The 17,770-nt window shown below is 26.8% G+C and overlaps 1 protein-coding gene across 4 annotated transcripts in view; it reads left to right on the top strand.

The window, feature by feature from the left end:
• LOC132941105 (aquaporin-like) overlaps window positions 1-17,770 on the top strand; it is a 43,324-nt gene that overhangs the window by 1,116 nt on the left and 24,438 nt on the right. For 3 of the 4 annotated variants that reach the window (XM_061008991.1, XM_061008992.1, XM_061008990.1), the window contains one exon: window positions 16,390-16,501. In XM_061008991.1, coding sequence (XP_060864974.1) covers window positions 16,390-16,501 — 112 coding nt within the window. Of the gene's footprint in view, window positions 1-6,738; window positions 6,886-16,389; window positions 16,502-17,770 lie in introns of those variants that run through there. The other variant, XM_061008994.1, reaches the window with a different exon arrangement.

Genomic DNA, 17,770 nt, shown 5'->3' with positions numbered 1-17,770 from the left:
GATTCAGCTCCTCGATTTGGAAACGAATCGAAGAAAATACTATCTATACGGCTATATACATTTATATACCTAGTACCTACGATAATTAACCATTAGGTATAGGTCATATAAAGTCGTTTTCTGCAATTATTTTAGCTATTGAATATATGTTTCAGTTATGGTTCCTTTGAAAAATAATGATTTTTGTTGGATACTTATAATGTATAGTAGATTACAATAATTATATTATATAATTAAGGAATGTAATTCAAATATAACAAATCAAAACATCCGAAATGGGATTTTTCTTGTTGCTATAGGTAGGTTTTTGAACGCTTTTGAGTCTGAGAACTTTTTTCTTAAAGAGACTACGTCAACTTCAGTCTTCAAACAAATGTTTTTGTGTTTGTCACAAGATTGGTGATTAAAAGATGAAGGGTTGGAATTAAAAAATACATATTGTAATGTTAATGGGCGAGACTTTAGGATATCTTAATTATATATGGTTAAATAGGTACCTATATTATAACTTATAAGACATTAAAACTTGTAAAAAAAAGGTCCATGACCATATAGTCGTATTTTGTGAGTAGTCGTCTTTAATCTTGTTGATTATGTAATTATTATCAGTGCGTACATAAAGCCGTATCTAGGTATTTTTTTGGTGGAAGGAGTGGTCCAAATTGTAATTTTAGTGGATTAAAGTTTTGATATTTGGTATGGCATAAAGTACAAATGTATGACTAAAAATATTTATGGTGGTCTCAAAAATTTTAGACATGTAAAATGTTGAAAAAATGTTGGGGGGTCCGATCTTCATGAACCTCCTTCTTGAGTGCCATTGTGTGGTCTAATTGATTAATTTGAGTATAAAATTAAAAAAAAAGTGTCAAAACATATTATGGTCGATGACAAACATACGGCGTTACACTATGTATAAATGTGTATGGGTGTACTTATGTTCTATTTGGCTATTTTCTGTTATAATATTACAGTACTTAGTACCTAATTATATGTATAAATTACTCATGTAAAACAAGTTTGAAAATGCTTATTTATGCACTACTATAGATTGCAAGAGGGTAATAATTACTAGTTCTGGCCGTCTGGGTATGATAAATAAAACAAATTATATACCAACTAGATTAAACTATATTATGTAATTTGAATATAGTTGATAAGAGCTGAAATTGTTTTTTTTAACCTAATTATATTTTAATTATTATCAATTGTCAGTTGTTATAAAATTGCGGGTATTGGTGATCATAGCATTCAACGAAAAACCGTATAATGAAATGAGAATAGAAAAACTAAATCTGGTGACAGCTATATAATGAAATCCATGTACCTAATGGACTTAGATAGGTATAGTATAACCTGCAAGCTTATAAGAAAATATTACTTAAATCTTAAATATTGATGATGGTTTTTGTAGAAAATTAGATATAGTTTGTACTTAAAATAAGTGGGAAGGGGACGGTCAAAAGGAAAAATTAACTTCCAATTACTTTGGGTAATATCATTATGTATAATATATGAAATTATAATATTTATGTAATAGTGGAATATTAAAAGTTTCTACGGACTACGGTCTACGATTAATAATTTTTGATAAATATCGACATTTTCGGTAATTCCCTACAATGTATCAATGTATAGAGTATCTTAATAACCTACCAAGATATGATTTTATATCCTGATTATACTCGTATATTTAACAAAGCAAAATCATGTATTGATAACATTTTTTATTACCTGTCGTACACTCGTACTTATAACTAAATCATACATGGTAAAATTTAATATAACGGGTTACTCTACAGACTACGATGACAATCATAATCAAGCAGGAAATATTATTGAATAATTTGTAATTTGCGATTGTAATAATACTCTGATACCACCAGAATATAGATATAAAACTGATTATAATCACTTAAACATGCTTAATCAAACTCAAGATTGGGATGCTATAACCTATAGATGTTGATAATTCTTACGATTTATTATTTCAATACAAACATTTCTGAACTTATTAATTTAACAACCAACAAATTTAAAACAAAAAATAATAAAACTCAGAGATTAAACAAAGAGAAAATATGGCTAGTAATTTACGTAAAATACCTTATTATGATAGTTATTTCAGACCTAAATGCAATATAAACACAAATGTACAGTATATTCTAATAAACAAAGCTAAAATACCTCATTATCAAGCTATAAGATTATAAAAGCGGGTAAATATTCAAAATCAATATGGAACAAAATTAATGATGTGATTGGAAAAAAGTAGTTGATCAAAATGGTGTTATGATCGCAAATGAAAAAGATATTAGCGATGTATTTAACAATTTTTTGTAAATATCGGTAGAAATATTGAAAATAATCTTATATTAAAAGGTTATGAAGAAAAATTGTGGAAAGATCTAAATAATAAATGGAAAATTTTAAAGTCAATGTCTGTACCTAAAACCTGTAGATAAATATGCGATTTAAAAATATAAAAAAACAATTAAAAAATCTTACAACTTTCTTTTTAAAATGGTCTAATAAACCAAATCTAAATAAACAGCTAATATACCACATAATTTCCACTGTCAAAAATATTTAACCAATCAATCTCTTATAGGTGTTTCGTCCGGTTTCGAAAAATGTATAGTTGTTCAAATATATAAATCAAGTGACTCTTCTATAATATTGTAGTGATTACTACAATATATGCACCTATACTTAAATACCTATCTTGGTATAACATTGGATAGTACATTTAAATTATACCATCATATAAATGCATTAACTAATACAATATGTAAACTCTTATAGAAATGAAAGACTTATTTATATATACTCGTCCAATCAATTCTGAATTACGGGATAATTGTATGGGGTCAACCTATCACCTATGACTCTTATAGCACTTAATTAAAATCAACTGTAAATAGCCCAATTAAATTTTTGTTAAATAACCCAAAATATACCAATAATTATGTATACCACAAATTAAAAGTAAAAAACATCATGTATTTTAAAAATATTTTAATTGCGTTGTATAAATATGAACATAATTGAATTTTCTCTTTAACTTGTATACATTTTAATGACCATTGATTATTATTATTCGTGTTTTTTTTACAAATAGTGTTTATTTTTGTGTACCTAATTTACCTATTCGTCCTATTCTAAATATTTTAGGTAATTTCTTAATAATGCACTATAGTTATTACATTGTTATAGGTTTATTGTTGTTTTTTTATGAATAACCACTTGTACTTGTTAAAATACAAGATAATTTATAATGATTTACATTTAATTGAAAACAATTTATTTGTCTGAGAATATTTTGTTATTTTGATTACCATTTGTTGGTGCTTACATACCTAGTATAGTACTATAGCATAGGTACCTTATTTAACGATTGTTGGTGTTTTAAAGTTATCATAAATATATATTGTACATTTAACTATCCAAAAACCTTAGTGACTTAGTTGTATATTATATGTATATTTCAAAATAGTGTGAACAATTTATAGTAATTCATCAATTGAGAACGGATGGGCCGATTTGGCTCAAATTTTTTGTGTATATTTGGTAGGTCTGAGTATAGCTCCCAGGCTATTTTTTTAAACCCCTAGGTCCAACCCGGGGAAGTGCTCAAACGAGGATTTTCGGATTTACAGTGGATACTTTTGTTTATAAATGGTTTCTATTTGTTAAATAAAGGAGAAATAATTAGTAGAAATTAGTATCTATTTATTATTGGTTGCCATTGGTTATTCGAAAAGATCAGTTTGTACATGCATCAAATTTAATTTTTGAACATTGCCTACCAAGGTAGATGAGTTGCACTTTGTCCACGATCCGACGTGGTTGGATTGCCTACCTGCAGGATGGCTGAATTGCATTTACTGCAGCATGTTACACCTAAAAGGGGTTGAACAATCATAATTTTTTTAAGACTTGCCATTTTTTACGGACAACAAAGTGCACAGGATCAGCTAGTATAATATATACGTTATGCATTTTACTATTCATTATTTTCAGATCAAATTATGTCGTACCTACTTATTATTTTTTATCAGCGAATATTATCGCGCTGTGTTTTTATGAGGTACCTATTATCTGAAATGTCCGGGCTGAGTTCACAGCAAAAAAGGTAATTGCTGACCCAGTTTACATTTGACCATATCGAATATACTATAATACCCATGGACCACTTTAAACTTTAAACGTGTTTTACTTACAAAACATCCTTAAATGTTTAGTAAACAGTATTATTTTATTTATAAAATATATATACTGCCATATTGGGTGTAGCACTAGCTGTAGTCTATGTCCATGATAGGACTATAATAGGTATGTGTTTGTAATTTGTATTGTTAAAATATAAATGTATAACTAATATTAAATACACTTAAATTTTAATAATCTTAAAGTTATTGTCGAACCTTTGAGTTGTTATTTAAAATGTTTAAAAATATACAGGTATAAAAAAATAAAAATGCTTCCGGTAGGCAATAAAATACAAATGTTGTCAACTCTTCTTTTTTTTCTTCTACAATCTATTTAATGTTTATATTATATTACAGTCGATTTAATGCATTCAATATCTGTTACAGCTGATATGTAAGTAATGTAAGCTATATACAATTAAATGGCACTAAATTTATATTTTATAAATGTATGTAAAACTATGAAGTAAACATCGTTTCAGTTAGGTAGAGAACATTTTTAAAAATTATTTAAGTAAATAAGAATGTTAATTATATGTTATTACTTATTAGGTATTCGTACTATCTGAATAACCCGGCTTCGCCCGTGGAAAAAAAACATGGAATTACTAAAATGTCTCACAGAAATCTGATAGGTATATTGAAATATATATTATTAGAAATAAATTTGAGTTACTATATAGGTACACTAATATATACAGATTATACTGACAATGACACAGTGCGATAAGTTTATTAAGGAACTATTCTAATTTATTATTCAGATAACCACAACGACGTGTGAAATGATACTTGCAAATTATAGAGATAAAACAAGACCCACTTATATATAATTTATAATAAACCCAAAAGTTTAATTACTCTATCTTTAGTATTTTAGTTATATTGTTATTGAATTTGGGTACAAAGAAATATAGTTAAAAATTGTATTACTTATTACTTACAGTGTGTTAATTTATAATAGATATTATTATTTTAATTTTTACAATAGACAGACACACAGTATAATTGGTCTTAGGCCGATTTAGGTGTACAAAATATGTACGTAAACGTCGTAAACTACGCTATTTTAGTATTCAAAACACATGAATTAGATTTATAAAAGCAAACAAATATGTAAATATTATTTTTATTATTGTTTTTGTTATCTATTTTGAGAAAGTCGACTCCGGTGACTGGGATTTAGCACTACGGATTTATGATATTAAAAACATATATAATATATAGGGTATTGACCTATAGTACCTATTTAAGAAATACGAAATTATTTTTTTTTAATATTTAGTGAGGTATTAGTGTATTACATATTGCAGTTAACTATAACTATATTTAGATTTATCAAATGGGACATAACGGCTTTTTCAGTGTCGTTTGAGGTGTCATTGAGAGTTTTCTAGGATTATCAAAGTGAACATTTGTGATGAGTGGTTTTGGATTGGAATTAAGTCTATTTTAATAAAAAAAATATAGTTAATTGTTGTTTCTTACTTTATTTTGTAAACGAAAAAAAGTTTGATTAAGTCAAAATAAATATAGAAATTATTGAATTGTATTGTTTATTATTTACACATAATATTGTCAGTATATTATAATAAGTAAGTACCTTATGTGGCTATATAGGTAGTATATATATATTATAGGCTATATGCAATAGTCGTCATTAGTCGAAGTATTTATTATTTATTATAATTCATATTTTTACAAAAGTGTGTTATGAGAAAATCTCAAATTGTGAAACTGATGCACTTATATAATTAATCTGTTAATATTTAATACGTCATATTGTCTTTAGTAAATATTGCACGTAATATATTATATAATTTCTGTACAGTTTTGATTGTCAAGTGGATAATAATGATAATAGTACTGTTTTGAGGAATAAAGGTCGAACAACGTATACCTATTTGTTTTTCAATTGAAATCCTTGACTATTATATTAATTATTAATAACAATAGAAAAAAATATTCTTATTTTTATATAAATATTTATGAAGACAAACAATAAATTAATGTATGTCGTATACTTTTCGTATACCTATAGTACCTACTAATATTCAATTTTTTGATGTTCATTAATATTTGTTAATAGTTTGTACATTACACTTTTCTCGCAAAAATGTCTTTAAACTATGTCGTTTCAATATCGGGTGATAAAAGTGCCATATTAAAATGCTGAAACCTTATGAAAATAATACAACTTATAATATACAATTATACAAACCTAACGAACAGAGAAATATATCATTACTCTTTGAAACCAATATAGCTTCTTCCTTATTCTGCTCAGGGTCTGCAAAGATAAGAACATATGTATATATTTTTTATTCATTATTATTATTGATATATATATATACATAGCTTATAATAATTTTTGCTTTTTATGATTAATTATGCCACTAATATAAGTATAAGTGTGTCTATATTTCTATTATTTTTAGTTATTAAATATAAGTACAAAGGTCTTTAAACAGTGTTGAGCGGTGTTGATTAATCCATGCTTTGACCTACAGATGAGTATCATTCTATAGTAGAACTCGTAAGAACATTTATGTTTAAGATAACATTAGTTGTATACTTATACCTGATCTTTGTTGGTTGTTGTCTTACTGTCAGCTGCCATAAGTAATATTATATTAAAATTAAAAATTCGCCACCGGTTATTTAAAGTTTTCAAGTAAGTCCTAAAAAAATACTTTCAACTACCTAGTTAAGAAAAGACTCATGCAATAAAAAATAGTGGTGGTTATATTAAAATAATTGTTTATACAATAATTAGTAATCGTCTCCACTTTTATAACATGATGTGTAATGTGTAATATTATAAAACATTTCACTTAAATTTAAATATAAAAACAAGGGAACTTGCTCTGCTTTTTATACCTACCTATAATATAATACACTATATATAGGTTTTGACTTTTGAGTGATGAGGTACAGTCGTGAACTCGTGAATACGTCACTGTACATGACGCTGCGGACCGCTTCATATGTAATCGATGTATTGAATTTGATTTCAATGCTGATAGTTAATAAATTGTTAAGGTATATGAATAAAACGGTAGGTAATGAGCAAAGGAGATGGATGAATCAGAAAATTTGTTTAAATTTATCTTAATGTGAAACTCGGATAATGGAATGATTAATGAAGGCTCCAAAACCTGATGACACCACACAAAATAAGAACACACTTTTAAATTTTCACCTCGCTCTACAGAATCTAAAATATAATGTTAGGTATTGTTTTTGATAAAATTTCAAACGATACCTACAACAGGCTACAAGGTGCACAACTTATATGTACTTTTATATTTTTCTTACCTTGATTAATGACTATCCGAAATCAAATATTTGGTTCCTATTGTTTAACTTGTATATTATAATATAGGTATTCTTTATTATCATCTTCTATCATAAAAGAGAGAAGATAAAAAAAAAATAATAATATCTCAATAGTCAATATATATGAAGTGCTTGGTAGAGAGGTCGTAACAGAAAATAATTGCGAAGTGGCGTCGAAAGAGGGGGATATCGTATATATAATTATAATAATATATAGTTCTTCATCAACTAACTTTATTCTAGCGTCTAATTGTATTATATGTTCATATATAGGTAATTCTTTTATACGGCAAGTGAACTATGAGTGAATTAATTTAACTTATTAATTAATATATTATTATAATTATTCAATATTAAGTTACTACATAGGTAATTGGTATAGTGTATAACAATGTGTTGTGGCTCATCAGCTCAGAATCTGATAAATATTTTTAATATATCTAATATTTGAAACAAAAAGTAATATAACTATATTTTTAGACCCAAATCAGGAGAATGAAAATAATACCATTAAGTTCTATAAAAAAACTTTACCTAACCTAACCTAACCTAATTTTATAAATGATAGAAAACAATATAATATTTTATTTCATCAGTATTGTTAGAATGGTACTTATACAAATAACTAATCTTATTGTAAATATTATGTAACTTTAATCTAATATATTAAATCGTTTTATTGATTGTATCTCATATCACTTAAGCACATCATGTTAATATCAGCTCTAATATTTTTAGTAAACTAATACACATGATGTAGTTATAATGGTCAAGTTGTCGAAGTCGAATTAATGAACTCATGATCAACAAAAACAATATTTATTTTAAATTGTATAGCTGTACATTTTACCTATATCATGCTCATAATAATTAGCAAAAATAATTATTCATGGGTTGGTACGTTTTAATAATTTACGATGCGTAAACAACCAGAAAATTACCATATTACTGCATGAATGTAAACACTGGTACATAAATATATAAAAATTATTAAAATATTAATTAATTAAATATTAAATTATATTGCATAATACATAGTACATACTCAATCAATATTTTATAAAAGTGATTTATGGTTTTCTGATATAAGATTCAATTTTAAAATAATTTTATGCTGCACGCGTAATTTATTGGCTTATGACCTTAAGCCTTATGGTCAATTTAGTTCTATTGAGTATTTTCATATTTTATCATTAATCAACACATACGTTCTAGTCGTTTAATTTAGTATTCCAGTCGAAAGATGTGTTTGTGTTTGTAGGAGCTTATACTAATCAATCAATACTACAAATTAGAAAATAATATATTCTACTTAATTTACTACCACACAACATAAACATACAGTGTATACTTACATAAATTGCCAACATAATAACATTCAGCATAAATTGTGCTTTCACGTTCATATTAAAGAATGACACGTAAACGTCACTTATAAATTTTTTAACTCACTCATATTAAATAGAATTTAAACAAAATTCACATTCTAATTAAATATAAAATGCCTAAGAACTGATATTAAATGTATGTAGGTATTTGAAAACACTATATATATCAATAATTTAACTAACTAGTATACACGTATTGCGAAGTAGGTATAGTATAAATATTAAATATAAGTACAGATAAACTTAACTACTAAATTTGTTAAGTTTAACAGAAATCACTGCGAATCATTATTGCCCACTTGTGTGAACGAAATTAATCCAAGACTTTACGAGAGATTAAACACAATACTATATTAAACAATATTTGCAGTCTATACATGAAAATAACGTACACCAATGGTTGCATTAGTAAAAAAAAATTCCTAATTAATACAGATAAAGGTAAATTCAATGACTTTACTGCAGATTGTAATATATATATATAATAACTTATAAACATTTCAACCTTCTGGATATTTATATCAAAATTAAATCAACAACACATCTAAAATAAATGAGTGGAATTGATTCTGAGTGGAGCGAAGCATGTATTGTTTTACAATGATGTATTTTTATTTATTTTCTTTGATCTGGCACCTTTTGGAGCAGTGCATCTGCTTTATATTTCAACTGAAAGTGATTTTAAGTGGCAAATTGGATATATTTGGTACTTTGGTCGGTCAATAGTAATACATTTAGGACAATTTTAAAATAATAAGGTAAAACAAAAAACCAATTAAGGGAAAACGAGAAATTTTACATGAAACCAAATTTTGAGATTTTAAGAAGTTAATAATGTTGTTAAACAGTTTTGTTTTTTTTATATTATGATAATTGTACAATATATTATGATGAATGATGTAAAACATTTTTTGACACTTTTTATTATTTTTGTTGATTAGTATAATAAATTAGTATTCGAATTTCAAATATCGTGATTACTTTTTTTTCAATTTGGTTTCCTATATGGGCTCAAATTTTTTTCTGTGTAAATGTATGTCACGTTATAATTTTTTTGTGAGATTTTCACAAATTCAATTGAGTACTTTTTGAGTAAATAATGTGCGTTGATAAATCAGGCGGTCAGTCAGTCACCTTATCCGTTATTTACATAGAAAAGATATGAAATATATTCGACAAAAGCCTATAATCTGCTTCATTAGAAGTACCATATGCGACATTGCGACCCTGTTAAATTTCTCTCTAAAACTTCTTTGTTCATGTTCATCACCGGACTGTCGCATAATTATTTCAGTATCGTCTCTGGCTATATCTTTGACGACCTCGTCGACCCCTTCTAGGAATATTTTGTCATTAATTGAATATTCAGTGTACTATTAATTATACAGCAAAATAAAATAAACACACACACACCATCCAAACATAATAATTAATAACTATCATAATACTAATAATGAGGAATTAATCATAAGTCATAACTATAATTAATGACAGCACCTAGAAATGCCAAACTTAATCTATGCACCCTTCAGATATTCAAGAAAATATATTTTAAGTTTCATGAGTATTGGTTTTGTAGTTTCCGAAGAGTTAGTAGAGTTAATACCTAATAATAAATTGCATGAATTGGGTGATTGAAAGGCTACCTTTCGCTCCACCTAACAAGGTGATTCACAAAGCATGCTCCCATTTTTCCTTTAATAGTGAATTTATTTACATTCTGATTTTTTAAATTTTTAAATTTTTAAATATACCTATATCTACTCAAAGTCCAAAATTTCAAATTCTTGAATTATTTGGTACTATTTAAAGAGTATCCTGTGGTGATACAAACTTCTGTTTTAAATGAAAATCCTCTTTACTGTATAATTTTTTTGAAACTTTTGATGTAGGTACCCAATACAAAATTTGAATGAGTAATTTCTGAGTTACTAAAATATTTCTACTAAGCATAAAAGTCATTAAAAATATCAAATATATAGTATTGGAACTAGGTATAGTATCAATGATTATAAATACTAGTATTTATTATACTTAGGTAATTTTTCCAAATCACCATAATGTTGATAGATTCATATTAATCACTAATAAACTGTTAAAATCACTATAGTCCCATATCTTACAAATCCATAATCATTTGTACACAAAATTAAATAGGTAACTCTTAAAATATTCGCACAAATTATTATTCTGATACTCAACATTTTCAGAAAAGTAGAAAAATGGGTTCTCGTTTGAAAAACAGAAGCTTAGATCTCCACAGGACACTCCTTAGGTAGTATAAAAAATCTTAAGAATTTAAAAATATAGTCTTTAAGTAGCTATATTTTAAAAATTTTAAAAATCATATTTTGAATAATTACATTATTGAAGAAAAAAGGGAATGAGCAGGCTCTGCGAATCACCCTGTATATTTTAATCAACAAATTAAAATTGTATTTATAATACTTTTCCAATATATCGTCATTATTTAATAAATTTACAAGATTTCTACTGATATCGAGAAAAGCCAAATTAGAGAAAAGTCTTGCAGCATTCTTAGTCAATGTATTTGCAGGGCCTTTGGGGGTGTTATGAAAATATTTACTGAGCTATAACCCCCCTTTTTATACATTTTATGTTCCTTATAAACCAATAAGTATATGTCAAACGTAAATGTTCTATATTTGTTTGTATAATTAATTACTGTTAGTACCCACCTACATTTTAAGTTAACGATGATGAATTATTCGTCACAGATTATGTACTTACATACATAATGTTTATATAACTATATGATTTGTATTTTGTGGGATTTTACACATTTGATACATATTTAAAAAATGTTTTACATTCTCATTTGAAAACAAACTAACAGTAACTCTAGAAAATAATAATAAATGTCCCAGGTAACCGGAAGTGTGCGTACTACTGTATTAGTATATTATAAAATATATACCTTGTGGCCCTCGTACTAGTCGTGCGTAGATTTTACCTGACTTGAATAATAATAAATTGTAGTTTATATTATATTTTACTTGAATTTTTAATGTTTTCTGTATATTAAGGTTTGCATTTTTTCCCCTATTTGGTTAATTGTTCATTGTTGATGAGTGTTCGTTTGACTGTTGAAAACTATATTTCAACAGGTAGATAGTCCAAATCGAAGTTATTAATGGGAAATGATATATTTTGACTTTTTTAGCTAAATACTAATACGGGAGGGCTAAGCCCCCCTAGCCCCCCCCCCCTAGTTACGTCAAGGGCCATAGTAACCTAATATTTAAATATAACCAATTACATTTTACAAGATAATAGCTTTTGGAAGAATTTTATGAAAATACAATTTATGCCACTCGTTAAATAATGGAAATATTCATCTTTATAGTTTTATTTTTAGCTCCACTTTTGTTCTACTAAAAAAAAAATATACAAGAAATCTCGTTTATATTTCTGTAATAAAATAGATATTCGTACGGTCGTTAAACTTTATGAGATAGGTAAAATAACATTGCAACACCGACTAACAACATTAGTAATATAACGATAATTTGTACGTTTCGTATGTTCATATTATTATATTATTATAATTTTGTTTATTATATACTTAAATAATATATTACTTAAATTCTTTTCAATTTTATATTTAAACAACCGGTGTTGGGTTCTTTACAACTAATCGGAATTCCAGCACGTTGAGTGTCATATACTTTTTATAAAAACAAAATACCGTCAAAATCCATCAAAATACGTTTTTTTTTTTTTTTTTTTTTTTTTTTTTTTTTTTTTTTTTTTTTTTTTATTGGGTAACCCGCGGCAACATAGGCCATTGGGTGTGGGGAGGGCACTGTAGGTTTTTATATTGGGTAGGTTGGTAGGTTGGATAGGTTGGTACACGTGTGTGTTGTGTTTGGCAGAATTTCTAATGGGGCACCCGTAGGTTTCTGCCGTGCCCCGGGGTGGGGGGATGGCGGCACTTGTTCTCCGGACACCGTGACTTGCACGGAGAAAAATGCCGCCCAGTGGTCGAGGATCGAACTCGGACCGGCTGTGCCGAATCCGTCGCGTTAGACCGCTCGGCCACCTCGTCCCCCCAAAATACGTTTTATGAAACATTAAAACCAATGTTTTTAACGCAGATTTATAAGGTCTATGAAAACAAAGAAAACAAAGAAATTTGATAAAAAATATCCAACTATAATAACTGAGACATTTATTTTCATCAACAATAATAAAGTATTATTATTAGTTTTCCAATTAAACACAATAGATACCTACGTTTATCTTGTTTATTATGGGAAGTAAATGTCCTAGGGTACAATAAACATTTTGTTATATTTAACAAAGTAGCTACCTAGTGAGTACTAATTAGGTATACAGGGTGATCCACCAAGCATGCTCACCTCAAATTTTTCCTTAAATAATAAATTTAATTGAATTTTGATTTTTGGAGTTTTAGATTCTGAGCGAAGCGATGAATGTATTGATTTTACAATGATGTGTGTTTTTTTTTATTTGTTTATATTTTTTTTGTGTCTGTCATCACCTTTTAGGACAGTAAAAGTGCTTGGATTTTCTGAACAGTAACTTTTCTGATAGGAAAGTGAATCTAGTTGGTACTTTAGGGGTCAAAAGTAAAAAATTCCCAGTAGTTTCCAAAAGCACCGTTAAAAACAAAAGAAAAATTAAGGGAAAACGGGAATTTTTACGCAATATCTGTTTTTGAGAAAATCGATTTTGATTTTTGGTGTAACTCTAAAACAAATGACCGTAGGTACATGAAATTTATACTGAATGTTTATATTAGCATTTTCTATACACCATAACATTTTCCAAATATTTTGACTTATTTTGAGCTGTTTATAGACATTTTCAGTTTTCATTTTTTTTAGTTTTTTTTTCTATAAATATCAATAACATTTTATCTGTTTAGTAAAAAAGCTTGAAAATTTAATAGAAGGCTCCTAGGTTATTGTTTCAAAGGCAGATGAAAAAAATTAAAAATTCTTAGTCACAGTTTTTATTTATAAGCATTTAAAGTTCAAATTTTGACAAAATACGAAAAAATCACGAAAATTAGCAAATTATTTTGAGTTGAGAATTCATAAAAATTTTTCTTTTTCCATCTAAGACTTGAAAATATAATACAAGATTATCCATAAGTTTATCTACCTTTATCAACAAAAAAAAATGTCTACAAGAAAGTCAAATCAAATTTTTATGAGGGTTTGAAATTTATATTGTTACAACATTTGATATTCACTCGATATCTCATGTAACGATTTTCTTATTTTATTGTAATTAAAAAATGAATGACTGTAGATACTTGAAAATTTCATTGAATGTTTATATTCTCATTTTATATACACCATAAAATATTGAAAATATTTTGACTCTTTTTGAGCTGTTTACGGGCATTGTCAGTTTTCAATTTTTTTAGTTTTTTTTTTTATAAATATCAATAAAATTTTATTTGTTTGGTAAAAAAGCGTGAAAATTTAATACAAGGCTCCTGATATATTGTTACAATAGCAGTTGAAAAATATTAAAAATACATAGGCACAATTTTTTTTATTGGCATTTAAAGTTCAAATTTATCAAATTTAAAATTTAATAATTATTTTGTAGTTAAAAATTTATAAAATATTCAACTTTTGTAAGTAAGGATTGAAAATTTAAAACAAGGTTCCACGTAAATAAGTAAATATATAAATTACTTTATTCACAATAACATCATCAAATATACTTAGTAATATCATAGGCTGACTGACCGTTTTCGCTCAGAATCGTTTTTCTTATACAATGATATTATATCATTGAATTAAAATTTTACGCCATCCATTACAGTGACCCACTTGTAACCTACTGTACAGAAGAGCGATATCCACTTACCCACCTTTTTTAATATATACTTACCATTGCAGGTGCTTGTCAGTTATCTGGCTATCTAAATATAGGTACAGTTAAAAAAAATGTTAAACACAGTGGACGTACCTAATACTATAAGTTATATAAAAATATAAATAATGAATAGGTACGATAATTATTCTAATAGCCATTGTTAATGTAATGTATGATAACTTAAATATCCTTTAAAATAGATAGACGTCGTCTCCACACTCTCTCATCGTTTTTTTTGTATACAATAATTTATCATTAAATTCAAATTTAACACACGTTTTTTGACCATGTAAAAACTAGGTACATATAATATTGTATAACTACAATCGAAACTGAGCATACAACAGTGACTTCCTTGGTGTTTTCTTATTAACTGTGTTTAGCTAGCGCTAGTTTTAGTTATTTTTGTTTATGACTTTGAAATTATTTTCATTACAATCAAGGAGAATTTGTGTTAAATAGGAAAATAATAAAAATTTAACTCAGTAATGATGAATAGGTGGGTAATTTAGCTAGCTTTAATATAAAATATTAATGAGATTTGATATCACACCCAAGCGGTATAACCACTTGAATCTATAAAAACGTCGGCTTGAACAGTCCCAAAATTTCTATTTTTAACTTTTCTCCTAAACTATGGTAGCTAGAAAGTTGGTTGATAACTCATTAAATACTAAATGTGGAATTAAAATTTTTTAAAAAAATTATTTAATTTTTCACAGATAAAAAAAGAGTTATTTCCGAAACTGGATAACGGAATTTGTTGTGAGGTCTTGTTAGATTCACATTGGCTAGGAGAAGTGCAGTGAAGATTTTCAGAACTTTATCTTCAATCGTTAATTCTTTACAAAGCTGTAAAGCTGAAAAACATCAAAAAACGGCCATTAAAATTTGTTTTAATTTTTTTAATGTTCTGTAGTGAATTAACTATTAAATATAAAGTTCTAAAAATCTTCACTGAACTTTTCCTAACCAATGTGAATCTAACAAGATCCCAAATAACGAAATCCGATCTCCGGTTTCGGAGATCTATCTCACTAAATGAAAATGAAAAGAATTTTTTGTAGGGCTGTTCACACCGACATTTTTCTGGATTTAAATTGTTATACCGCTTGGGTGTGATATCAGTTAATACATTTCTAAAAATTAAAAATCAAGAAAGTTTACATGCCGATCTTTGACTTGGCAAGCGTTTTTATATAAAAAAAAGATAAAAGTAATTTTATTTTGGGAAGACTTGTTTTATTGCTAATTTTGGGGGACGACTTCCGCATTATACTCTCCCTAACAGTATGAGTGCCTAACTGTGTTTTTTATTGATTTCTGTTGATTACCTGGAATATTATATAATTTCTAGTTTCAATTTTTTTTTTTATTACAATTTTTTAAACGTGGAAATGGGTAGATATAAAACGCAATATGATTATATTGTTTTATGGTTAAAAAAATCATAGGATTAGCGTAGTTGGGTGATATATACTTACTATTTTATTTATAAACGGTATAACAATATAATTGAAATATAGGTATATAAAAATAATATCTTTAAAATCTGAATTTTTTTTTTTTAGGAAAACATTTGGTTAAAAAGAATGAACTCAACTGATAAGTTCCTCGAACCACCAACTGGAGAACAGAAAATAAGCAGTGTTGTGTTTGACGTACCAAGGTCTGAAATGAAAAGTAATTATAAATTTGATTCATTACAGAAAAATCATTGGCAGGTATAACATATTTGGTTACTTAAATAATTTTCATCAATATTCTTATTTTGGTTCAATTATATTGTTTTGTTGATTTGATTTGATTATAAGTATTATAATATTTATTTTATGAATTGCCCAACCCCACTTAACATATGCCACTCAATAAAAATTAAAAGTTGAGTAATACTTATTTCGAACAACATGAAATTGTAATAATTATGTTTGGATTAGAAACACATTATACTATATTTATATACTTATTATGAATTATATTATTCTATTATTTTTAATTTATAAAAATCTTTGATTTTAATGCTTATATAATTATTAAAACAGTTTTTAAGTAGGATTTTAGACTCTGAGTGGAGCGATGAATTAATTAATTTTACAGTGATGTGTGTGTTTTTTTTGTGTTTACACATGAAAACTAGTAGGAACATACATCCATTATTATCCAAGAGGGTGGTTCAAAATTTAGTATAATCAGTATTTATCGAAATAATCGGAGAAAAAAATAATTTTTATGCAAATCCAGTTTTCGACTAAATTGGTTATGTTACTTTGGTGTAACAAAAAACGAATGATTACCGGAGAGAAATGTACTTAAAATTTTAATCCAACGTTTTTAGTCGTTTTGAGCTAGGTACTTATAGATATTTGACACTTACGATTTTTTTTTATTTAATTTTTCTATAATAGGTATGAGGTACCTACCGATAAAATGTTTTCGCATGGTTTACTATGTTAATGGTGTCAAAATAAGTACGTCATAAGTATTGTTTTTTTAGCATTTGAAGTTAAAACTTTTACAAAATTCTATATTTAAACGGAAAATAACGATTTTAATGTTGTAATACAAGTATATATTTTGTCGGTGGAATTTAAAACTTTTATGTATATTATTATATTTTATATACATAGTGAGGTTTTCAAAACATTTAGATTAATTTTATGCTATTTCCTATTTGTTTATATACCGAATTACCTACAGTAATAATTAATTGCATTATATTAATAATATGATAATAGGCTGGCAGACCGTCTCGGTTTAGAATCATTTTTCGTATGCAATCATTTACTATTTAATTAAAATTATCACTTCCATCATAGTGACCTACTCGATTACGAGATAGTGAGATACCCTCGACATTTACTATACTGCATAGTGGTTACCTACGTTCCTCCTTTTTTGTTTTTTAAATTTTTTTTCCAACTCTGTTACATTGAGAAAGGAAACAAATTCTTT

Source organism: Metopolophium dirhodum, chromosome 3 (assembly GCF_019925205.1).
Source record: "Metopolophium dirhodum isolate CAU chromosome 3, ASM1992520v1, whole genome shotgun sequence".
Taxonomy (NCBI): domain Eukaryota; kingdom Metazoa; phylum Arthropoda; class Insecta; order Hemiptera; family Aphididae; genus Metopolophium; species Metopolophium dirhodum.
This window is presented reverse-complemented; position numbering and strand designations above follow the sequence as displayed.